This window comes from Bos grunniens, chromosome 24 (genome assembly GCF_055505025.1).
Source record: "Bos grunniens cultivar Pamir isolate PY7600 chromosome 24, Bosgru_T2T1.0, whole genome shotgun sequence".
Taxonomy (NCBI): domain Eukaryota; kingdom Metazoa; phylum Chordata; class Mammalia; order Artiodactyla; family Bovidae; genus Bos; species Bos grunniens.
In genome coordinates, this window is record NC_141188.1 from 34,847,388 (window position 1) to 34,872,361 (window position 24,974).

The following is a 24,974-nucleotide window of genomic DNA, read 5'->3' on the forward strand; positions in this document are numbered from 1 at the left end:
GATCTGACTTGGTCCAAGAAGAGGAAATATTTTGTGGGAAGGAGAAACTAGCAGATCTTTTGACACTTGTGTGGAACTGGCTTGGTGGGTTGGAAAGGAGAGGAGCCCCAAAGGCAAGTCCAGTATTCCCACGAGTCATTTGCTGAGCTCTGAAGCAGTTCTGGGGGATGCAGGCTCACCCAGGGAGGCAAAGCAAAAGCTCATAATATTGGGGGTACTAGGAAATAAATTCTGTTTTTTTCTTTTTTTGCAGCAGCAGCATTCGAACTTTCTTAGCTTTTTATTTTATATTGGTGTATAGCCAATTAACAATATTGTGGTAGTTTCAGGTGGACAGCAAAGGGACTCAGCCATACACCTACATGTATCCGTTCTCCCCCAAACTCTCCTCCCACCCAGGCTGTCACATAACATTGGGTAGAGTTCCCTGTGCTATCCAGTAGGTCCCTGATGGTTATTCATTTTAAATATAGCAGTGTGTACATGTCCATCCCAAACTCCCTAACTGTTCCTTCCCCTCATCCCTGGCAACCATAAGTTCCTTCTCTAAGACAAAATCTTGCTAGAAAGAGGAGGCTGAAGCAAATATATGATGAGTCTTCACCTAAAGACTGTTGCCAGATTTTGAATCTACATGGGATGAGAAGCTAAAAAGCTAAGGTCAAAATTTTTGAAAGGCAGAACTTACAGGAATGAGAAGACAGACCAAGCTTTTAAGCGTAAGTCTTGGAGGGCCACACCTGAAGGCCTAGGTAAAGAAGAGGTGAATTAAGCCTTACTAGAGCTACGACCCATCTGATTCACTCATCCTTGATTATAGTTCCTTTATACACAGTGTTCGACATATAAAGTTGTAGAGGACTTCTCTGATGATCCAGTGGTTAAGACACCGTGCTTCCACTGCAAGGGCACAGGTTTGATCCCCAGTCAGAGAAGTTCTGGATGCCGCTTGGTATGGTCAAAAAATAAATAAATAAGAAATCAAAGTTGTAGACATGTGAAGAGGCAGGAACACTGACTGATAAGTGGAAAAAAATACTGAGAATGTAAACACAAAGGATCTGGATTTTAGAGCTAGTGATACCTTAAAGTGACTATGAAGAATATGCTAAAGAAAATAGGAAAATACGAATTAAATGAATTTCTTTGCAAAATTGGAATCTGTAAAAAAAATCAAAGTTATTACTGAACTGAAAAATTATATGTCAAATTAATAACTTAATGGATGGACTTAAGAACAGATTGGACTTAGTGTTACAGAATTAGTGAAGTACAGAGAGAAAAAATTCGGAAGTACAAAAAAAAGCATAAGAGACATGGAGGAAATTCTCAAAGTCTTCAGTTCAGTCGCTCAGTCGTGTCTAACTCTTTGCGACCCCATGAACTGCAGCACGCCAGGCCTCCCTGTCCATCACCAACTCCCAGAGTCCACCCAAACCCATGTCTATTGAGTCGATGATGCCATCCAACCATCTCATCCTCTGTCGTCCCCCTTCTCCTCCTGCCCTCAATCTTTCCCAGCACCAGGGTCTTTTCAAATGAGTCAGCTCTTCGCATCAGGTGGCCAAAGTATTGGAGTTTTAGCTTTTTTGATGATCCAGCAGATAGATGTTGGCAATTTGATCTCTGGTTCCTCTGCCTTTTCTAAAACCAGCTTGAACATCTGGAAGTTTATGGTTCATGTATTGCTGAAGCCTGGCTTGGAGAATTTTGAGCATTACTTTACTAGTGTGTGAGATGAGTGCAATTGTGCAGTAGTTTGAGCATTCTTTGGCATTGCCTTTCTTTGGGATTGGAATGAAAACTGACCTTTTCCAGTCCTGTGGCCACTGCTGAGTTTTCCAAATTTGCTGGCATATTGAGTGCAGCACTTTCACAGCATCATCTTCCAGGATTTGAAATAGCTCAACTGGAATTCCATCACCTCCACTAGCTTTGTTCTTAGTGATGCTTCCTAAGGCCCACTTGACTTCACATTCCAGGATGTCTGGCTCTAGGTGAGTGGTCACACCATTGTGATTATCTGGCCTTGAGAACCCCATAAACCGTTTCACTTCTCAAAGTCTAATATATAGGTAATTGGAGTTCTAGAAGGTGAGGAGGGAAGCAATGTATGAAGGAATAATGGCTGTGAATTTTCTAACACTGCTGAAAGACATCAACCCACAGTTTCAAGAATCTCACCAAACCCTAAACAAAAAATACAAAGAAAAGTAAGTATCAGGACTTCCTGGCGGTCCAGGGGCTAAAACTCCACATTCCCAATGCAGTGGGACTGGGTTTGATCCCTGGTCAGGGAACTAGATCACACATGCAGCTACTAAGACCCAGCACAACCACATATATAAATAAATACTTAGGAAAAAAGAAAAGTAAGTATCTTTAGGCATATCCTAGTTAAACTGTTGAAAACCAAAGATAGAGAAAATCTTAAAATCAACCAGAGGAAAAAAACACCTTCAATTTAAAAAGTAAGTGACTTTTCAACTGAAATTATGAATACCAACAGACATGGAATGACATCTTTAAAGTGTTGAAATTTAAGGGAGAAATTAGATAATCTGAACATGGTATTCCTTTATTCTTACTTTATATTTGTTTATTTTTATTTATTTGGCTTCTCTGGCTTTTAGTTGCAGTATGTGGGATCTAATTCCCTGACAAGGGATCGAACCTAGGCCCCCTGCATTGGGAGCTCAGAGTCTTAGCCACTGGACCACCAGGGAAATCCCCAGTGTTGTTTTTCGATACCTGGAAAAATAATGGTGAATTGTGTATTTTAATGAGGTGATACTAGACACTGTTAATAGCTGTGCCTGGAGTTTAACATGATTTGTCTGTCAATAATTACACTGATCCTGGAATAAATCACAGGATTGATATTAAAGTAATTCAGTATTTTAAAAACAGCGATCAGAGTTGTCAGCTTTAGCTGTGGTTTCTGTCTAATGGATTTGGAGTAGTTTCTTTGGTCCTAGGCGAAAAGGAGAGCCTGCTCTCAGATTATACATTTTTGTTAGATTTACTCTTGAACCTAAAAGACGGGCGTGGCTGGTAACATTCATACATGAATCTGTGACACAGATGGATTCCAGGACGGTCTGACACATGTGGCTACAGCGTGTGAGAAAGCTGGAGTCTGCCCGTCTCTGGAGATGGGACAGCACCATCTGCACAGTGTTAGAGCTGAACCGTATGGAGCAGAATTCCTCACATTTTAGTATGCATGCGTCTCACCAGGGAAGGAAGGGCTGTTCCCTTCTAGAGGGTGCTCAGGCAGTCTGGGTGGGGCCCGAGATCCGGCCTTTCCTCCAGGCTCCCAGATGGTGTTGATGGTAAGGGTGTAGAAAACAGCTGTTCTTCTTTCTGCCCACCACTTTCCCTACCTTCCACCAGAGAAATGTTCCTTCCTCCATACCCACAGTGAAGTTCAAGGGTGAGCTTCCGTGTTCTTACCTTACTCTGTTTCCCAGGCCATAGTCAGGTGGTTCAGGGACCAATCAGAATCTTCTCTGGCATTTTTAAACTTGGAACCAGAGAGCCAAGATCTCAGATCTTCTCAATGGAGATAATTGGTCAAAGAAGCACAGATGAGGGACCAAGGGTTTGTCTTCATGGTTCTCAGGTCTGGGTTCCAATGGTCCCTAATATATGAAAATTGATTTGAAAATCAACAACATCGTGACTTTTGGGGTTATATTAGCGGCTCTGATGATTGAGTGTATTTGCATAAAACGTTTTAGGCACTTACCATAAGCAAGTCTCTGTTGCTGGGCCCTGGTTGGGGAGACTACCATTTCAGTAGAATTTGGCATGTGCAATGATAAGGGGTTATGGAAGCCCCTAGAAGCTTCTGATCCACTCGAATCTGTGAATGGCAGTCAGGGTCAGGAAAAGATTTCTAGAAATGTATTTTCAGAAGGTGAGTAGGAATTGTTTGAGGAAGCCTATGAAACTGTTCTAAGTGGAGAGAACTTGCTGGGCAAAGGCAAGAGATGGGATGCAGCAGTGTTTGAAAAACTATAACCTGTTTACGTGGGAGGTGCCTGGCTGAAACTGGGGCAGTTATGGTGAAGGGCCTCATACACGTGCTGACGTGGTCACGTTTTCCTTAAGTCATATATATTTCAACAGACAACAACGGCATCAAGACAATAATAAACAATAAAGCTAAATTTCTGATTCTTTTCCAAATCCTTGACTCTGGCAGGTTCCCACTAACAACTGCTCCTCTTTATTTTCCTTTAAACAAACAGGAAATTTGTCTCGGGATCGAAATGAATGTTTAAAAAACAAACCTGATCTGCTTTAAATACCAAAATCTGTTTAAAGAACACAGAGGTTGTGACATGCATTGACAAAGCCAGGAAGTTCAAAGCCCCGCCGTTGACACAATGTATTAAGTTCTGCTGTTGTTGGCAGCCCAGGCTGTGGCAGGTCCTGGTGTTTGTCATTCAGGTCTGCATGTGCGCAAGGGAGACATTCCTGAGACCACAGGACTCTTTCTTCTTTGTGGAAACATTTGTATTTTTTAAAATGCTGTTCGAAGGCAAGAACAATAATTGGCAGTAATGGCTGCTACTCCCATCTCTTGAATGGCAAGTCCCAAGAGTAACTTGGAGTCTTTCTCATGAGCAGATTTTAGCCATTTTAAAGGTTAAAAAAAAAAAGTTTATGCTTTTACTGACATCCATCTCCAGAATTTTTTCATCAACCTAAATTGAAACTCTGTACCCATTAAATGCTAACTTCCCACTCCTATCCTTCTCAGACTCTGGTAAAATTCATTCTGCTTTCTACCTCTGTGAGTTTAGCTGTTCTAAGTACCTCATATAAGTGGAATCATACAGTGCTTATCTGTGTCTGGTTGATTTCGCTGAGCTTAATGTCTTCCAGGTTCACCCATGTTGTAGCATATATCAAAATTTCCTTTCTCTTTAAGGCTGAAAAACATTCCATTGTACGTATACACCAGGTTTAGCTTACTCATTCATCCCTTGATGGACACTTGGGTGGCTTCCAGATTTTAGCTATTATGAATAACACTGCTGCAAACATGGGTTTGCAGATATTTGAGTCCTGGCTTTTAGTGGATTCTTATTTTCAAAAAGGCTATATGGAGCTCCCTTGGGGCCTCTCTGGCTGTGAGAGGAAGCTGACCTGGGAGTCGGAGCCTGGGCTCCACGGCTCCCTGACATGAAGTCGCCAGGCCCTGAAGTCAAGTCACACACTATCTCTGGGTCAGTTTCCCCACCTCTGAGCTTAGGGAATCGATTGCACCTCTCAAGTTCTGCCCTCAGGTGTCTGTGCTTGGGACATTCAGTACCCAGACCTGCATAGTCAGCTATTCCTGGCTTCTATTTGTTCCTCAGTGGAATTAGAAGTGAAGTGGACTCTTGGCACAAGCAGATTTATCATTCACACTTTCCAGTGTTTTTGAGCAGCCCTGAAGGCCCATGGCATATGGAAAGCTGTCGATTTGCTGAGGCATGAATTTGAAGTTCATACAGGGTGAGGTCGGTGTGTGGGTAGGTTGGGCTGGCCCCTGCCCAGTGTCTGCCCCTCAGTGAAGTGTGACCGGCTGCTATTCATCCCTTAGACAGTGAGTTTTGTGAAGTGGTCGAACTTTAGTGACTGTGTGTGTGATACACACACACACACACACACACACACACACACACACATATGGGATGGGTCAGGAGGCGGGGGGAATGAGAAATGCTTTTAAAAAGAGAGCTGATGGTTGGGGCTGGTTATGGAAGTAAAGAAAGCAGAGAAGGGATCTCCCTAGCCGTCCAATGGTTAAGACCTCACCTTCCAATGCAGGGGGTAGGGGTTCAGTCCCTGGTTGAGGAGCTGAGATCCCACGTGCCTTGTGGCCAACAAAATAAAACATAAAAAACAGAAGCGATATTGTCACAGATTCAATGCATGTAAGCACATTGTCACTTCAGTCGTGTCCAACTCTTTGCAGCCCCATGGACAGTAGCCTGCCAGGCTCCCTTGTCCATGGGATTCTCCTGGCAAGAATACTGGAGTGGCTTGACCCAGGGATCGAACCCATGTCTCTTACATCTCTTGCATTGACAGGTGGGTTCTTTATCACTAGCGCCACCTGGGAAGCCCACAGATTCAATAAAGACTTTTTAAAAATGGTTCACATTAAAAAAAACAAAAAAAAAAACCCAAACCCAGAAAGCAGAGAAGCCTAAGGAACTAAGGGTCCTTCTGGAAATAGATTAAAAAGTGTCCCATCTAACTCCCGAGGAGTGCTATAGGACAAACAAGGTCACTATAAATTCCCTACAGAAATAAGACAGATCTCTTTGTGAGATTTCACTGAGTGTCTCAGCCAGCAGAAAATTTGCTCCACGAGAGGGGAAAATATAGAGATGTTTGAAAGAGGGGCCCAGGAGAAAGGCAGGAGACCATGCAAACGTTTCCAGGAAGCAGCAGATGGAAAGGCACCAGTCTGGCTACTACACCAACCTTATTTTCAAGTCAGGGCTGGTTTGAAACTTTTCAGAGGTGTTTTTCTTGGCAAAAGGTACAGTTAATAGGAACAAGCAGGCCAGCTGTCTATTTCACGGCAGACGAGATTCCTTCTGAGCTGAAAGAAACCAGCAGAGGGCCCGAGACGTAAGTCCTCGGCTGGACTGTTGCAGGGCACGTGGGGTGTGACAGTGTCACAGAGGAGACTGAAAGTCATATGGAAAAAGCCACCAGAAGGACTTCCCTGGTGGTCCATTGGCTAAGGCTCCAAGCCCCCAAGGCAGGGGGCCCCAGTTCCATCCCTGATCAGGGAACTAGAGCTGACATGCCACAACTAGGACCTGGCACCATCAAATAAATAAAAATATTTTTTTAAAAAGCCATTCGAGAAGCCAGTCAGAGCAGGCCATGTATGTGTATGTACATCCAGTCGTGGTGTGCAAGTGAAATGTATACAGTTACATTTGCCAACTTTATTCCTCAATAAAGTTGGCAGAAAAAGACAAGAGCTGGAAAAAAGGGTAAAGGAGATGAAGATAATGGTGAAGAGTTAAGAAAGGCTTCAGAAATTTCATGAGTTGTTCCATTAACGCCAAGCTGCCATAGCTAACCTCCCGCAGTACAACAGAGGCTTTTTCAGCAATCCCAAGAAATAAATCTCTGCTGGCACTCTCCCAGGAAATGTGCAGGAAGTTGCAAAAGTAAAGAGGGATTAATGAGATTAAGATTAACTTTGGTTGAGACTAAAGAAGGAAAGAGAAAAAAGTATGAGAAAATGATAAAGTTAGAATAAAAGGGAAGATGATAAAAATGGGCACAAATGAGATAGAATAATATTTCTATAAATCGCTGAATGTTAATGAATGGAAAACCTAGATGAAAATATTTTTGGAAAAAATGAAAATAACAAACTTGAATCCAGGAGAAAGAGAGGATTTGATTAGGACAGTGGGCATTAAAGGCCACCCCAATTAGGGCGTCCCTGGTGATTCAGATGTAAAGAATCTGGCTGCAATGCAGGAGACCTGGGTTTGATCCCTGGGTCGGGAAGATCCCCTGGAGAAGGAAATGGCAACCTGCTCCAGTATTATTCCTGGGAAATCCCACAGACAGAGGAGCCTAATGGGCTACATCCATGGGGTCACAAAGAGTCGCACACGACTGAGTGACTAACACTTTCACTTTTCACTTTCAACTAGAACCTCCAGGTCCAGGGGCGGTCAGGTCAGAGTGGAGACCCCAGTAAAGACCGTCTTTATCCTTCACCGAAAAAGAAGCAGGAAGGCTGATGTATTAACTTATGTGGTTTGTATAACCTTGTTTCCAAAACTAGACAGTCGCATTGCAAGATAATACATTTTAGGCCCACTTCATTTATGACTATAGATGCAAAAGTCCTAAATAAAATGTCAAACAAGAAGAGGGGAGGATGGGGGGAGAAGAGCCACTCTTTGAGATAAAAGCTCTTTGAGATAAAAGCCAGCACTCCGCTTTCACCTTGAGGAGTATTTCCTCTCGTCCTTTGCGTTCTACTCTGCAGCTGTCTCTCTGCCTTTGTTGTCACTTCTGTTTTGTTCCTGAAGACACCACAGGTTCTTTTTTGTTGTCAAGGTTTTTAGCTGCAAATCGATACAGGGAAGCAAATAGAAAGTGACCTTAAATGAGTGAACTATTACAAAGGTTCTAAGATCTCACAAGGTTTCTATACTGAGAGTTCCAGGTTTATATTTCCAGACTTCTTTTTGAGACGGTAAATGAGTGGAGATGAGACTCATCAAACATACTGCCTCCTTCTTCTTTTTTAAATTGTCTAAAAGCATGTTTGGCTGCACTGGGTCTTCTTTGCAGCGTGGTCGTTCTCTAGTCATGGTGCACAGGCTCATTCGTGTGGTTGCACGGGCTTAGTTGCCCCACAACACATGGGAGCTTGGTTCCCTGACCAGGCATCAAACACATGTCCCCTGAATTGGAAGATGGATTCTTAAACACTGGACCACCATACTCCATACTCACTTCTTCTGACCATCTGCCTGCTGCCTTGTTCCCATCTTGAGACCTGACGAGGCCTCCAAGACAGGACATGACATTCCTTTGAGCGAGATGGTAGTTGATATCTCTGAGGACACACAGCCTGAGTGACCTGTCCTGATACAGCCTGCTTTTTACTTCTTCTCATTGCAGAGAAGCAAGTTCTTAGGGTAACTTTCCTCACAGAAGCTGCTTTGCATTCCAGAGTGCAGAATCCTGGGAGGAAAAAAAAAATCTTACCTGAGCTGGCATTTCAGAGTTGGTCTTTGGTTCTCAAAACTTTTTGTGTCGACTTTTTAGAGGCATCTTGGGAGTCTGAGTCCTGTTACTGCCACTTCTAAGAGGTTTTTTAAAAATTTCTAGCTCTGAGAAATGTGGAGTAACTCTTTTCTCTCCTTTGCCTCCTGTGTTCTTCTCAGTCACTGCTTCAGTCATGTCTGACTGTGTGTGACCCCATCGATCATAGCCCATCAGGCTCCTCTGTCCATGGGATCTTCCAACAAGAATACTGGAGTGGGTTGCCATGCCCTCCTTCAGGGGATCTTCTCGACCCAGGGATCAAACCCTCATCTCTTTTGCCTCCTGCATTGCAGGTGTGTTCTTTACAGCTGAACTGCCAGGGAAGCCCATTTACTGGCTCCTAGATGTTTGCAAATAATTAATGATTTCATTGCTCCCTCTCTTAGGAAGAACCTGGTTTCTCAGAATGTGTGCATTGGGCAAGAAAGACAGGGACATTAGGACAGGGCGAGAGACAGTGCTGTTGGCGAAGGTGGGTTGGCAGCTCGGTTTTTAGCTGGAGGATCTGGGAATGGGTGAATGGATACTCTGACCTTGGGGGTTCTTGTTGTATAGCTGAGACAAAATGGAAACAGGTATTCTTGCTCTGCTGTTGCCCTGGAGAGAGAAGAGTGCGATCTTAGCTGTGTGCCTCCTCTTTTGAAAAATTTGGAAATTAAATGCTTCTTTGAAGATTCTCATCTCAAAATAGACAAGGACTTAGCATTTTCCATGAAACACCAAGGACTAGGAAGTGTGTGGAGGTGGGAAAGACAGAGTGGGAAGACATAGCTGATGTCTGGGATCTGAACTGCCACCAACTAATGGCTTTGGAGAAGGTCCCCAAGGTCCTGCTGCTCTGATGACCTTTTGCTGAAATTGTTTCTGCAGGTGATCACGTCTGGCTTATCGATGTTGCTGTTTGATACAATTCTGACCAGGGAAACCATGGGATGGTAAGTCTTTTAGCAGAGAGAGGAGAGGAAGATAAGTCCTTTGGATTTCCTTGGGATACTAATATTTGCTCTCCAGTGTTAGTGTGTGTGTTTGGGGTGTATGTCCTGCTGCTGCTGCTAAGTCACTTCAGTCGTGTCCGACTCTGTGTGACTCCATAGACGGCAGCCCACCAGGCTCCCCCGTCCCTAAGATTCTCCAGGCAAGAACACTGGAGTGGGTTGCCATTTCCTTCTCCAATGCATGAAAGTATGTCCTATGGACATATAAATAAACATACATTCAGAAGAGTGCTTATATCATGAATATTTTCACAAACTGAATATATTATATCTGGTACAGCCAGCATTCAGGAAGCAGAGCCTCACCAGGACACCTTTGAGCCACTCATCCACACAAGAGTAACCACTGTGGGTGAACCACCAATTATGTGTGTATATATAACTATAACTGTAACTATAAATATGTAACTATAACTTTAACTGTGACTATAACTATGTTTGTGTTTCTTCCTTTGATCCTTCAATTCATTTTTCTCTTAGACAAGCTCCAAACCATCCTCGTTTAGAATGCACTCAATCCATTTGCTTAAAGACATATTTGAGCACAGACCTGAAGAAGTGGGGGAGTGAGCCCTGGGGACACTGTGGGGGTAACAGAAATTGCAAAGGCCCTGAGGTGGGAGAGTGCTTGGTTTGCTCAAGGAGCAATGTGACCGGAGCAGCTTGCTGGGCGAGAGCGGTAGGAGATGAGGCTGGAGAAGTAGTAGGTGGTTAACCATGTGGGTTCTTAAAGGCCATTATAAGGGCTTGGCTTCACCATGAGTGGAGGCAGGGAGGAGTGATCCAAGGATTTTTGAGCAGCGCAGCCACACGCTCCTACTTTAAAATCACGCTCCCCGGTCTGCTGTGTGGAAGGTAAGGTGGTAGGGTTCTGCACCTGAACCCTGTACACAGAATACTGATCGGTGACTGACCGCATTAAGACTTTGATCTCCTCCAGCTTACTAATATTCAGACCAGCTGACGTGATGATCACCAAGGGTCATGGTTGTCATCTTCAAGGAGGGTGAAGGTGAGGTGGGGAATGATGGTGAGTTTAAACTGTTAGGACTGCTGTTGCTCCCGTCAATCAGTGGGCATGCTATTTTGGGGGGTATGTACTTCGGTAGGGCTTCCCAGGTGGCGCTAGTGGTAAAGAATCTGCCTGCCAAATGCAGGAGACATTAGAGACATGGGTTTGATTTCTGGATCAGGAAGATCCCCTGGAGGAGAGCATGGCAACCCACTCCAGTATTCTTGCCTGGAGAATCCCACGGACAGATGAGCCTGGCGGGCTATCTTCCATAGGGTTGCAAAGAGTCGGACACGACTGAAGCGACTTGGCACGCACGTTTATACTTAGGTATTTTATTTTATAATTTTTGGCTATGCTAGGTCTTGGTTGCTGCATGCAGGCTTAGTTGCCCCATGGCATGTGGGGTCTTAGTTCCGGGACCAGGGATCAAATCCACGCCTCCTAGGAGTATTGGAAGGCGGTTTCTTACCTCCAGACCAACCAGGGAAGTCCTATACTTATATATTTTAAATCTATATAGTAACGTATGCTATTTGCACCATAAGCAAGGTAGTCAAAACTACCATAATAGGCAGCAAAATTGGAAGGCAGTCAGTGTAGGGTTGACTTAGGAAAAGGACGGAGAGTCATCAAGACTGTTGCTTAACAAGTTATAATAGAAATATATCAAAAATGGATAAGCAGAAGGCAGAGATCATTTACCTAATTTAAAGTGACAATCCTTGGCCAGTTTCCAAACGCAAGTCAATTCTCAGAATCAGAATCCATCAGCTGAGGAGAAGATCAGTTCCTAATGAGTAAAGATTCAGTAGGAGACATTTGCGACAATACAGAAATGCATCCAGCAAAGTATAGATCCTCTGTTTCCATGGTCTCCACTTGCCAGAAGTCACACGCGTTTGGGCTGATGGTGAGGACAATGCACTGTTTCGCCAGGGGAGTCTGTGCGGAGGGAGGTGGGCTCCACTGTCTATGAAGTAAACCCACGCTGAGTGGTGCTTGTCGAGCCAAGCCTGCCGAGCCTCTCAATGACCTGGACATGGGTCAGTCCTCCCCAAGTCTTCACCCAGCTTGCCAGCTGCTGGCCTGGTGACCCACAGCTTTCCTTTCCTGTGACCACGGCTACCTGCTATATGGCCTAACTCACTAATGCAGCACCTTAAGGAGAATAATTCGTGTTGGTTCTCACTGCTTACTGTCTCTTAACCTCTGTTTTAAAAAGAAAAACAAGCCTAGGTCCACTTGAAGTTATATACTGCTTATTTTCATTCCAGTTTGAATATATTGTTTGGCAATACCCGCCCCCACTCCCAGCACCAGGAATGGCACTCCAGAACTGACTTGCAGACAAGTTTTGGAGGTTTTTACATTTCTTTACCAACATAATGGAAAGAAAAGCATTTTATTTAGTTTTGCTGAAATAAGGCATAGTCCTAGAAAATCCGTATTTTTTTCTCATGCTTGTTGTTTAATTGCTAAGTCGTGTCTGACCCCTTTGCAACCCCATGGACTACAGCCTCCCAGGCTCCGCTGTCCCTGGAATTCTCCAGGCAGGAATACTGGAATGGGTTTCCATTTCCTTCTCCAGGGGATCTTTCTGACCCAGGGATCGAACCTATGTCTTCTGCATTGGCAGGTGGATTCTTTACCACTGAGCTACCAGGGAAGTGCCTTTCTCGCTTGGTATGAGAGTAATCCTAAGGGTTGGCTTCCTCCACCACCTCCCCCAGTTTTTGCATTTGCTCCAAGGCCACAGTGCAGGTTGATGGGGCCAGCACTAGGCCCCGTGTGTCCAGGGCAGCCTCCTGTCCCCCAGGACAGCCTCCTGTCCCCCAGGACAACTTGTAAATAATCCCCCATCTTGTGCTGTCATAGTCCCCCTGCCCCAACTCACACACACACACACAAATGGTATCAAGTTTAAACATCAGTATGAGGTTCCTGCAGGATGAATGTGAGGGGCAGGACCAGGCTCTGGGAATACCATGATGAGGAAGTCCAAGAGGCAACTTTGCATCTCCTGTGTCTTTGGGCTGGAAGGGGTTTGTTCAATAAACAGGTATTTCCTGGGACCCAGTATGTGTCAGGGCCAACTCTTGGATAAAAGTGAAAAGTCGCTGCCCCTGGGATGTCAGTAGTTACTTATCTTCCTGCCTGGTGTTAGTTGCTCAGTCATGTCTGACTCTTTGAGACCCCAAGGACTATAGCCCACCAGGCTCCTCTGTCCATGGGATTCTCCAGGCAAGAATACTGGAGTGGGTTGCCATCCCCTTCCCTTCTCCAGGGGCAGGTCTGTATCTAAACCATCCACACTGACAGAAATGAATCTTTTTGCTCATGGCATTCTGTGAAAATGGTTTTCAGCTTCTCTCAGAAGCCCCTAATGGGGCACTTCCTGCCCTAAGAAGAAAAATGGAAAGAAAAGAAAAGTTAAGAAATACTTCTATGCCATCCTCTTCCTCCACCTCCTAATCTCTTCTCTCCTTTTTAGTAATAACTAACCATTTATTGCGGAGAAGGCAATGGCACCCCACTCCAGTACTCTTGCCTGGAAAATCCCATGGACAGAGGAGCCTGGTGGGCTGCAGTCCATGGGGTCACGGAGAGTCGGACACGACTGAGCGACTTCACTTTCACTTTTCACTTTCATGCAGTGGAAAAGGAAATGGCAACCCACTCCAGTGTTCTTGCCTGGAGAATCCCGGGGACGGGGGAGCCTGGTGGGCTGCTGTCTATGGGGTCGCACAGAGTCGGACACGACTGAAGCAACTTAGCAGCAGCAGCAACCATTTATTGAGCAACTACTATATTTCAGACATTTTCATATTAATATTATATATCTCATTAACTTGCACAGCAACCCTCCAAGTTAGCCCCCATTTTAATTAAAAAAATTTTTTTGGCTGTGCATGGCATGTGGGATTTCTGTTCCCTGACCAGGGATCGAATCTGCACCCCCTGCATTTGAAGCAAGGAGTCTTAAGCACTGGACTGCCAAGTAAGTTCCCTAGTCCTGTTTTAAAGATGGAGAAGCTGAGGTTCAGACATTTAACTGTTTTTTCCCCCAGGATTTTAGAGCAGTCCATGGGGTCGCCAGAGTCGGACAGGACTGAGTGACATCACTTTCACTTTTCACTTTCACGCATTGGAGAAGGAAATGGCAACCCACTCCAGTGTTCTTGCCTGGAGAATCCCAGGGACGGGGGAGCCTGGTGGGCTGCCGTCTATGGGGTCACACAGAGTCGGACACGACTGAAGTGACTTAGCAGCAGCAGCAGCAGCAGGTGATTGGAAGAAAGGAAAGGAAGTATTATTTGCTCAGTCATGTCTGACTCTTTGTGACCCCATGGACTGTAGCCCATCAGGCTTCTTTGTCCACAGGAGTCACCAGGCAAGAATACTGGAGTGAATAGCCATTTCCTCCTCCAGGGATCTTCCCAATCCAGGGATCGAACCCAGGTCTCTTGCATTGTAGGTGGATTCTTTACCATCTGAGGCAACCTCTAATGTTTCTCTTCCCACCAGTCTGATCATTTATAAGGAGTATCTGGATGATTCGGCAGCAATACGGAAGGAGCGTTACCCAAGACATATCGGCCCTATTTCTTGTTCAGAGACTGACACGGTGAACTAGGAATGTCCAGTGGAACATTTTTAGGAAAAGGATCTCACTGCCTTAGACTTTTAATACTATAAGTTATGTTTCTGTGAATTAACAAAAAAATATGTATTGAGTGACTGGTGTATGCAAAGCATGTGGAAGTCATTAAGGAGCATAAGACATCATCCAGCCCTTGAGGAGTTTTCAGGAGAAGAAGTCATAAAGATAATTTCTGAGGTAGGATAGTAACTGTTTTTTGTAAATACATATATTTTTTTGGCCGTGCCACTACCACACAGCATGTGCGATCTTTCCCAACCAGGGATCAGACCTGTGCTCCCTGCATTGGGATTGTGGAGTTTTTGTTGTTAGTGGTGGTTTTGTTTTTTGTTTTTAAGCCAATGGACCACCAGGGAAGTCTTGGATAGTAAGTATTTGTATGCACAGTGGGTGTGAAGAACAGAGAGAGAGGGCCAGGGTGATAGGGAGGGGCTTGAAACTGGACCTGATGCAGAAGGGAGAGGCTTAGCCAGGCTGTGGGTGGAACAGGACTTGGTCCCTCTGGGCCTGGGAAGACAGGGAAGAATGGAGGGGCAGAAGGTGCCTATGGTGAGACTTAGCAATTTGGAACTAGAGCTGGGGCAGGGGGCGGGAGCTGACCCTACAGTCCCTCCTCCTCTCCCTCACCTGTCCTCCTGGGAAGGCAGAACCCAGATGGTGGGCAGGTTGACGTCCAGAAACCCAATGGCCAAGGTATCCCGGTGCATCCTTGAGGCTGTTCCCGCAGTTTCTGTACCTTAACCTTCATCTAATATCATGGCATCTGGTCCCGTCACTTTATGGCAAATATGGGGAAAAAATAGAATGACAGACTTTATTATCTTGGGCTCCAAAATCACTGTGCCTGGTGACAGCAGCCGTGAGATCAAAAGACACTTGCTCCTTGGAAGAAAAGCTATGACCGACCTAGACAGCGTATTAAAAAGAAGAGACATCACTTTGCTAACAAAGGTCCATATCATCAAAGCTATGGTTTTTCCGGTGGTCATGTATGGATGTGAGAGTTGGACCATAAAGAAGGCTGAGCGCCGAGGAATTCATGCTTTTGAACTGTGGTGCTGGTGAAGACTCTTGCGAGTCCCTAGGACAGCAAGAACATCAAACCAGTCGATCCTAAAGGAAATCAACCCTGAATATTCCTTGGAAGGACCGATGATGCTGAAACTGAAGCTCTAATACTTTGGCCACCTGATGCGAAGAGCTGACTCACTGGAAAAGACCCTGGGAAAGACTGATGGGAGGAGGAGAAGAGGGCAATAGAGGAATGAGATAGTTGGGTGGCATCACCGATTCAATGGACATGAATTTGAGCAAACTCTGGGAGATAGTGAAGGACAGGGAAGCTTGGTGTGCAGCAGTCCATGGGGTCACAAAGAGTCAAATACGACTGAGTGACTGAACAACAACAGCAACCTTTATAGTGACTATCTCAATTCTTGATGGCATTTTTTTTTTCAAATAATTCTCATTGACTATATTTTGTACATAATTTCAGAATGAACTAAAAAAAAACAAAACCTAGGTATTGAACTGAGTGTAAGAAATAAGTGTGAGATGCTCTGCAGTGGGGAGGACGTGCTTAGTCTGAAGGTTCCCACAGCCGTCTGTGGGAGCTGTGCCTACAGGCTGTCCCACATCCTGTGGACTTCATGGTATGCCCTGAACACGATGGAAAGAAGGGCTGTGTGTACCCAAGTCAAGGAAACAGCATGTGTGATCATTGCAAAAGGAACCTTGACTTTGGAATTTCCTGATTCTTGAGAACTCTTGAGTTTAAGGATGGTGTGTTTTCAGCCTCAAAGAATTTTCCGACCACAAAGTGAACCACCAGAAGAGGAGTGTCAGACTGTGTTTCAGATTTCCTGTCTTTTGCACAGGGCTGGTCTGCATTGTCCGTAGACTGGGTGTGTTCAAGCTGTGACTGGGTGACCAGCTAATCGGATCCTGGGCAGGAATCCATGGCCCATCTCTGCCCCGTGGGAGCCTAGACTGATCAGAAGTCACAAAAGGCTGTTTGGTTTGGACCGACTGTGTTTGTCTGCATAGTTATCGTTTCTTTTTCTTTTTCCCCCTTTGATTTTCAAATTTCAAATTATTCAACATTTAGAAATCAGGTGGTTTCCCTGTAAAAGTCCAGATCTCCAGATTCTTTCAAAAATATGGAGCAGCTGTTAAGTTGGGCCTGCACGCCCACATGGCAGCAGTTGCTGGAGTGGGTGGAGGTGAGTAGAAGCTGTACAGCCACCCCCCTGCAGTCCGGCTGGGGCAGAGGACCCTGTATCCACTGACACCCTCATCTCCATTGCTTGTATGTTCTTTCATTCTACCAGAAGTGCTTACTGGGTTCTGTAGACACAGTTCAAGACCCCAGTGAGGTCACCGTCTAGGAGACCAGGGTACATGTTATTGTCCATCTCCTTGGATGGGCAGCAGCTTAGATGCACAAAATAGCTTGTTATCTGAAGGTTTTTCACCCTCGGTGCTGTTGACCTCTTTGTTGTGAGGGGCTGTCCTGTACCACATAGAATTTTTAGCAGCAAGCCTAAGCCCCACCTCACCAGGTGCCAGTAACACTCCCTCAATTCCAACAACCAAAAAACACGTCCAGGCTTTGCCAAAGCTCTTCTTGTTGGCAGAATCACCACAGTTGGGAATCACGGATCTAAAGGTTTGTGGTGGTTCATGGACAAAAACGCCATTTGAAATTTCAGCAAGATCTTAAAGAACTTATCTCCTCACCAGAGATTTGGATCAGCTCCAGGCTCAGACCCTTGGCAGCCCCTGCCACCCCCACTGTGTACCTCCATCAGCAGGTACCACAGGAAGTGACAGATGTGCACTTCCTGCCTACCTGCTGGCTGAGGATCCTCCCTGAAAGGGTTGTTTCATTCACCTTTCCATCTCTCTGTCTGGCACTGTTAGCTCAATCAGTGGGTCCTGTACTCAAGAAAAATGATAAACCCATACCCCCAGCGTCGGTCAGCTTTTAAAGCCTTTAATTAAAAGCCACTGCTCTTGTCCAGCTATCTTATCTTCTTTTTAACGATAAAAGCCCAGCATTTTAGTATCTATTGCAGGCTTGGTAATTTAAATATCCAGATTCATATTTAGTTATTTGTTTTGAAATTAACAACATTCTAGGTTATGAATCAATATGAATTCCCAGTATTCCAAAATTTTGGCAAAGGGAATTCAACACATTCAAAAAAAAAAAAAAATTCTGAACTGTGAGTGGTGTTTCTGTCAAGTAGAATTATTAGTAGTTGTCGGTACTTCCTCTTTGAATGCTCTTTAGATGAGGAGAGTCGCTTTTCCTGGTGAAATAGTTTAAGTACAAGGAGAGAAAAGAATCACCAAAACACAGCCTCTTTGTTTGTAGGATTTGGTGATCAGCTTCTCATTTGTACTCATCATTCACTGGGCTTGCCATTGACCCTGGGTTACAAACATGGTGGTCACTTCAACTTGATCCTAGTCTCAACCTCACCCTTAGAGAATGGTCTTATATCATCTCTGAGTAAAGATGTCTTTGCCTTTAGTTTTAGGGGAATGCTCAGAGACTGCCTAAGTCTATTTGGAGGAAGAGTGAATTTCGGAGTGAAGAAAGAACTTCCTCCAGCATACCCCAAAGTGCAGCTAGGATCATGGTGTTTGCAGTTTTTCAGCAGAATTAAGAATCTGAAACCTCTTCTTTAAAATGCTGAGAAAGGCCTTCTGAATAACTACACTCATTACCTTTCCACACAGAGTAATTAATCAGATTGTGAATCGTCACAAAGCAAGTCCCCAGGGGAGTGGTGCATTTATTTTGGTGAGGAAAAGAGAGAAAAAAATAGTTTGGAATCCAGATGGGAAAGTGGGGAGCAGGTATAAGAATTCCATCACTCATTGAGCAAGTATTTATTGGGTGTTGTGTTAAGTGCTAGGCCTACAGCTGAGAAAAGGATACAGTCTCTGTCCTCAGTCTGGAAAGTTCCATAGGAATTCATTGAATCACCACAATAATAAATGTAAGTTCGAGATGGGGCCTTTGGCTCCTGATAAGAGAGAAGACAAAGAGTGGAGAGACGCCGAAAATAAATAATCCCTGGAAGAGAACTGAGTGATGACTATTTCTGGCTGGCTCTGCAGTCTGAATGTTTATGCCTTCGTTACATGAAGTTTGTTCATTTTGGGAATGATGGGGATTACAAGATTTGCAAACAGTTCAATAAAGCTCTGACTTAAACAGCTGTAATGCTATTAAGATTCCTGCACCCCATGTCAGCGTCTCCCGCTGTTTAGAAAACAGCATCAAAGCTCACCTCCCTGGTGCTCTTCAGGGTAAATGGAACCTGGTTTGTTTTCATGTCAGCATTCTCTAAAGCCGCTCGGTGTTTTATTAAATCGCTAAACCAAGGCGATGCAATGCAAGGTTATTACACTGCAGCATTGTTCTAAGGCTGGGGGAGGGAGGGTGGCAAAGAGCCAGCCGAAACCCTGTTCTCCCCGGTGATTAAGGAAGATTAGTGGAAATGATTGACCCCCTGTTACATTTGCAGAAATAAAACTCTTCCCAAGTCGGAGTTCTGTACTGATCTCGCGTTAGGTCACGGTGACTCTGTGCTCATCCAGGGATTTGAGAAGACGGTGTGTGTGTTCTTAAAGGAATGCAGAAGGAAACAGCAGATCGGCTTAGAAGGCAAAACTGGGTCTTTAGAGGTGAGCCTGTGTGCAGAATGGGCTTCCCAGGTGGCTCAGTGGTAAAGAATCTGCCTGCCAATGCAGGAGACGCAAGAGGCACAAGTTTGATCCCTGAATTAGGAAGATCTTCCCTGGCGGAGGAAATGGCAATTTTGCCATTTCATTTCATTTTCAGTATTCTTGCCTGGAAAATTCCATGGACAGAGGAGCCTGGTGGGCTATAGTCCATGAGGTTGCAAAGAGTTCAGACACGACGGCACACACGTTGTACAGAACAAATGGCTTCCCCTCCCTGGGTCCTTCATCCAAAAAGAAGAGGTGATAGAACCCACCAGCATCTAGGTCTGTCCCCAAACTACAGCGGGGACAAGTCCAATGGGGTCGTATTTAAAAATACAGTCTTTTGGAACTTGGTCCCCAGTTTCTCCCAGAAGCAATTTTATAAATGATGAGTATAGATCTAGGAAAGTCCTCTGAAATCTGTTTGGTTTGTAACAAACTTCAGCTACATTATTATGAATTCAGCGTGTGTTAGAATTCATTGACTTATTGTCATTATTTGTAATACTTCTGATTGGGGAACTAAGATCCCACATGCCACGTGGTACAGTCAAAAAAAAAAAAAACCCCAAAAAACCAAGAAACACCTGAGCACACTTTGAACTCAGCTTATTGTTTTCCTGTTCCCACTTAGTTCACTTGGAAGTGGTTCATGGTAGATGTTATCTTTAGGTCATAGTCACCCCCATAGGTGACTTTTTTCACTGAGAACAGAATATACACGGCCTAAGTGTATCTCATACATTTGATGCCTTAGACATATATTAGGACCATGGAGGTACCACTACCCAAGTATGAGTGTGTTGTGTGTGGGTATGTATGAGGAGTGGGTATATAGGAAGCATGCGATGCTGGGGGTTAAATGGAGAAAGAAAAAAGAAGAAGGTGGCATCAGAAGGGCTGTTGGCACCTCTGAACAAGAGCAGTTTATCCTCAGGGACCCCCATCACAAGCCTTTACTCATGGCCCAGCCCAGGCCTCAGAGGTGCTTTGGGGGAAGAATGATGGGGGCTTCAGACAGACACTAGAGTGTCTAGTGAGAAGTTTAAAATAGAAAATGTGCAAACCCTCAAATGTGTTACATTTTAGGCATGTAAAATTCACCTCTTTCTCACAGTCTTCCGTTCTGCTATTTTTCATTTTCATTTTCACTGACCATAGATCTTTCTGCTCTGCTGGGAAATTCATGAGTCCCCATTTGTATTTTGTCTTTAAATGTTCTTAGTCTAAATGAAATAAAAGGACTCAGAGACTGTCAGTAATCATAGGCTTATGGATACATGCATGGTTTCTTATCCATCACTGTAGCAAAATGCACCACTGGGAAGCCCTCCTCCTATGTTTGAGCCAGAGAGCAGTAAGGAAGTGCAGTCAGCATCACCTGGTCAGGATGGTTGGGACACGTCACCTTTCTCCCTGAGGGACAGCTGAGGTTTACCCTGGACGACTAGGCAGTCCGGGACCTGACTTGAAGTCAGGCAGTGTGGGCAGAGGACAGGATGCTCAGCTGCATGATGAGGGAGCATCACTTGTCCTGTGGTAGGTGGACACCAGGCAACTCCACATGTCCACAGCCTCTAGGCTCCAGAGAGGGCAAAGCTGACTGACCTCTTGCTGTTTCTCGCAGCCTCCTGCTCGGCGGATTTGGAGAGGCCTTGCTGGTTTTCTCAGAGCGGAAGGGCTCCTAAACCCGGGAAAAGTGGACTCCCAGGCTGTAGTGGAGAACACCGCATTCTCCAGGTGATAGAAGAAAGCAAGGATGGAGAGGCGTCACTGCTCGCTGCGGCAAGGAGAACTCTCTTTCTGGGGTCTCTAGGATGCTTCAGGGAGTGGACTGTGTCGAGAGGCTCCCCAGGTCCAGCTGACTGTGCCCCGTGCCCAGGCGTGCAGAGAGAGATGCAGGGATTCACCTGCATGGGGATGGCTCCGCCTTCCTGGATTGCTGCGCGTGCTCCTTATTAAACACCCTTCAGCAAGCAAGCTTTCACTGCCGGGTGGTGGAGGTATTGTATCGTGTTTTTGGTTTTGTTTTGTGATTTCACAACCTGGAAGTCTTCTCTGAGGATGTCCTTTCCTTGCTGTCAGGTTGGCTTGCCTCGAACCCACACTCACTCACTTAGGGGCACACACAGACTTCCATGAGGGGGCTTCCCCTGGGGGCCGAGTGCGGCGGGGGGGCAAACGGGAGTCCTGGGCCAAGTAAGACGCCAGCAAGGACACTGTTTCTCTCCAGCACTGAAGACTTTCTGTGGTTGTGTGTTGTGTTGAACACCCTTTTGGGCCCACCATCAGGTTAAATCAATTACCCAAGGGTAATGATTACCACTGATGAATAAGCACTGACGGATGAAATAAACGTAAGTATGCAAACACACACATATTTTTATTCATAACCCATGTAATTCCCTGATAGATCAGAAGAGTTTTCAAATCATTGGAACCTGAAATATATTTTTCAGGCCAGATTAAAAATGTAAAACTCTAAACCTTGCCTTTATGGGAGTCTGGAGAAATGAATTTGCATGGAATGGTCATTTGATTCTGAACTTTGATGGTGGTTTAAGAAAATAATGTCTAACTGTAAATATCCCTGCTCATAAGAGGTTTTTTGAATACATTATACTCTGCTAGGTGTCAGTTTTGGTCATTTTGAGATGTCAAAGGTAGTCAAGTCCGGAGAGTCCTGTCCGGGCAGGATCCAGGCATTGCAGGATTGGACACGCATGTCAGTAACGAAGGACCATCTCCAGCATCTGGGAAACAAGCCTTGTCCATTCTTGGCCTTGTGAAGACTAAGGTCAGCTGAGTTAGGACATTCTTCTCACACGTTTTCTCCAAGCTGTTGCACAAAGAAGCAGAAGATGAAACAAATAGGAATGGATTAGTATATGCAGACCTTGAGTACCTTAAATTCATTTCCTTGTCTTTTCCTGGTCTCTGCTTGTCATTTAAGGTAAAGATGTTTAGAGTGACCTTTATACATATATAGTTGCACTTTGCTTTTTGTTCCTAACCTGTGATGTCAGACTTGCTGCTCGGGATCAAATAGAAAATCTGGGTTTACAATTTTCCTTGTTCTATTACTCCCGTAAAACCCTCTCTGTACTATCGAGGCTGGTTCCCTGTTTGTGGAAAGTGACATCTGTCCAAATGTCATCTTATGTCTGTCCTTCCAAGTGTCATTTGAGCAAATAAGATTCCTGAGGCTGGAAAGAGCTGTGCACAGTTAACAAGCCCCCTCCCCTGTTCTAGCAGAACTGACTTCAATAACAAAAGTTAGCAAGTTGCAAAAGCAGCAAGTTTTTTTTCTTTTGAAAGAATCTCTAGCAAGGATTTTTTTAAAAACTACGTTCGAGAATTCCATTGTTTTTAAAATCTCAAGTCTTTTCTTAGTTTGACACCAGCAAGAGGCAGAGGGTAGGGGTTACTTCAATATATTGTTCTGTTTCCTTTAGCTTCCATTTCTTCATGGGCTTTTTTCTTCAACCACCATCTTTTATGCCCAAGTTCACATGCTCAGCTCTGATCTGAGGATGAGCCTGTTGTTATTCAGTCGCTAAGTTGTGTCCGACTCTTTGAGACCCATGGACTGCAGCACACCAGGCTTCCCTGTCCTTCACCATCTCCCGGAGCTTGCTCAGACTCATGTCCATTGAGTCGGTGATGCCACCCAACCATCTCATCCTCTGTTGTCCCCTTCTTCTCCTGCCTTCAATCTTTCCCAGGATCAGGGTCTTTTCTAATGAATCGGCTCTTTCCATCAGGTGTCCAAAGTATTAGAGCTTCAGCTTCAGCATCAGTCCTTCCAATGAGTATTCAAGACTGGTTTCCTTTAGGAGGATGAACCTAGAGCTCTGTAAATCAAGGGACTTCTGTCTCCTTAGCTCTTAATCTTTGTGGCTCTCTGGGTCCTTGGGCCCCCAGGCAGGGAATCCACATATAACCCCAGCACTCCCTTTTACCCGAAATGATCCATTTGGTCAAGACCTATCTGGGGCATGTCCTTGGTGGCTGCAAGTCAAAGCCATGGTGTTTTTAGTTTTTTTTTTTTTTAATTTGTCCAAATAATGAATATGATTTCTGTCAAGAGAGGCATGGTTCTGTCTGGTGGTGTATTATTACAAATCTGCTATGGATGTAAAGAAAAATAAACTACTTATTTTCTTGATAATTTGCCTTTCTCTTCAATGTTGACAGGAGAGTAGAGTACAAAAAAAAAATTGTTATCCTGGGGGAGTGAGTTCTTACATTTTAAACACAGGCCTAGGGACTTCCCTGGTGGTCCAGTGGTTAAGACTCTGTGCTGCCACTGCAGGGGGCACAGGTTTGATTCCTTGTTGGGGAACTAAGATCCCTCATGCCCTACAGTCAAAAAGAAAGAAAGAGAAAGAAAGAAATCCAAATACACCAGTAATAATAATAAAGCCAAAACACAGGCCCAGACTTCTACCGGCGTCCAGGCCACTTATCTCTGCCGGGCGAGTTCCACCCAGCTCCTCCTGTAGACCTGCCCTGGCCCGTAGGGTGACCACCGGTCAGCTGTGGTTGCTGAGCACTGTGATGGTGTTTCCACACCTTGCAGTTCCTGTCTTTCTCTTGAGTCTGGGCTGGCTCTGACATACTGGCGGCCAGTAGGAGGTGATAGAAGCTGCCAGACTTCCAAGGTGGAGTTGAAAGCAGCCTCCATCTTCTTGAACAGCCTCTGGGAATCCTGAGCTGCTGTGTAGAGGTCTGACTCCCCTGAGGCGGCTGTGCTGGAGAGACCAGGGACAGGAGCCCCACAGATGGTCCTGCTGCACCCAGCCTTCTAATGGCACCCAGACGTATAAGGGAAGCTGCCCTGGACCCTCTGGGCCCAGCCATTCTACCAGCTGCCGAATGCCAACAGGTGGCCTCAGTCAGTGCCATGTGGTGCAGAAACATCAGAGCCTGCATGATGCCTGACCACAAAATCATGAGATAAAGCAGCATTGTTTCAAGCCACTATGTTTTGGGGAAACTTATCACACAATAGGGGCTTCCCAGGTGGCCCTAATGGTAAAGAGCCGGCCTGCCAATGCAGGAGACATGAGACGGGGTTTGATCCCTGAGTCGGGAAGATCCCCTGGAGAAGGGCATGGCAACCCACACCAGCATTCTTGCCTGGAGAATCTCATGGACAGAGGAGCTTGGCGGGCTACATTCATGGGATCGCAGAGTCAGACATGACTGAAGCGACTTAGCGTGCACACAAATATGCATCACATGGTAGAGAGCCTTGCATTCGCCTTCTCTTAGGTGGATCTGATCTGAGCACTCTCAATCCCTCCCCTGAATGGACTCTTGCTGCAGAATAACCAGTGTCTGCTCCAGGTGTCCTCCACCCCGGAGCTGCCCTGAGGAGGGGGCCCCGCTGACAGTCTGGGGCTTGCCCAGATACCCATTACAGAGCAGGATCTATGCCTTTGGGTCAAAGAACCTCACATTCATTCATTCAAAAGATACCAAGAACCCACTATGTGCCGGACTCTGTTTTGGGGCTTGTGGATACGACTGTGAATAAGACGAGTGCCTTGAAGCTTACTTTCTAGTGGTAGAGACAAGAAACAAGTAAATAATGAAATTTCAGAGAGACTTAAATGCTTTGAAGAAATATTGCCCAGATGGGAAACACAGTGTTCTGAAAATCTGATGAAAAGTAAGGGATATCTCTTCCAAAATGTGCAGTCTCATACCTGCATGCACACACAGACACCTACAC

At 45.2% G+C, this 24,974-nt stretch overlaps 1 protein-coding gene across 22 annotated transcripts in view; it reads left to right on the forward strand.

The window, feature by feature from the left end:
• SLC35D4 (solute carrier family 35 member D4) overlaps window positions 1–23,405 on the forward strand; it is a 120,525-nt gene extending 97,120 nt beyond the window's left edge. For 9 of the 22 annotated variants that reach the window (XR_015153810.1, XR_015153813.1, XR_015153815.1 and 6 more), the window contains 2 exons: window positions 9,691–9,755; window positions 20,862–23,405. Coding sequence is in view for 11 of the 22 variants with exons in the window: in XM_086372977.1 (XP_086229103.1) it covers window positions 9,691–9,755; window positions 20,862–20,922 (126 nt within the window). In the remaining 11 variants the exon portion in view is untranslated. Of the gene's footprint in view, window positions 1–9,206; window positions 9,293–9,690; window positions 9,756–14,355; window positions 17,514–20,861 lie in introns of those variants that run through there. The other 13 variants (XR_015153811.1, XR_015153817.1, XM_086372976.1 and 10 more) reach the window with 5 other exon arrangements.
• The last annotated feature ends 1,569 nt before the right edge of the window (window positions 23,406–24,974 follow it).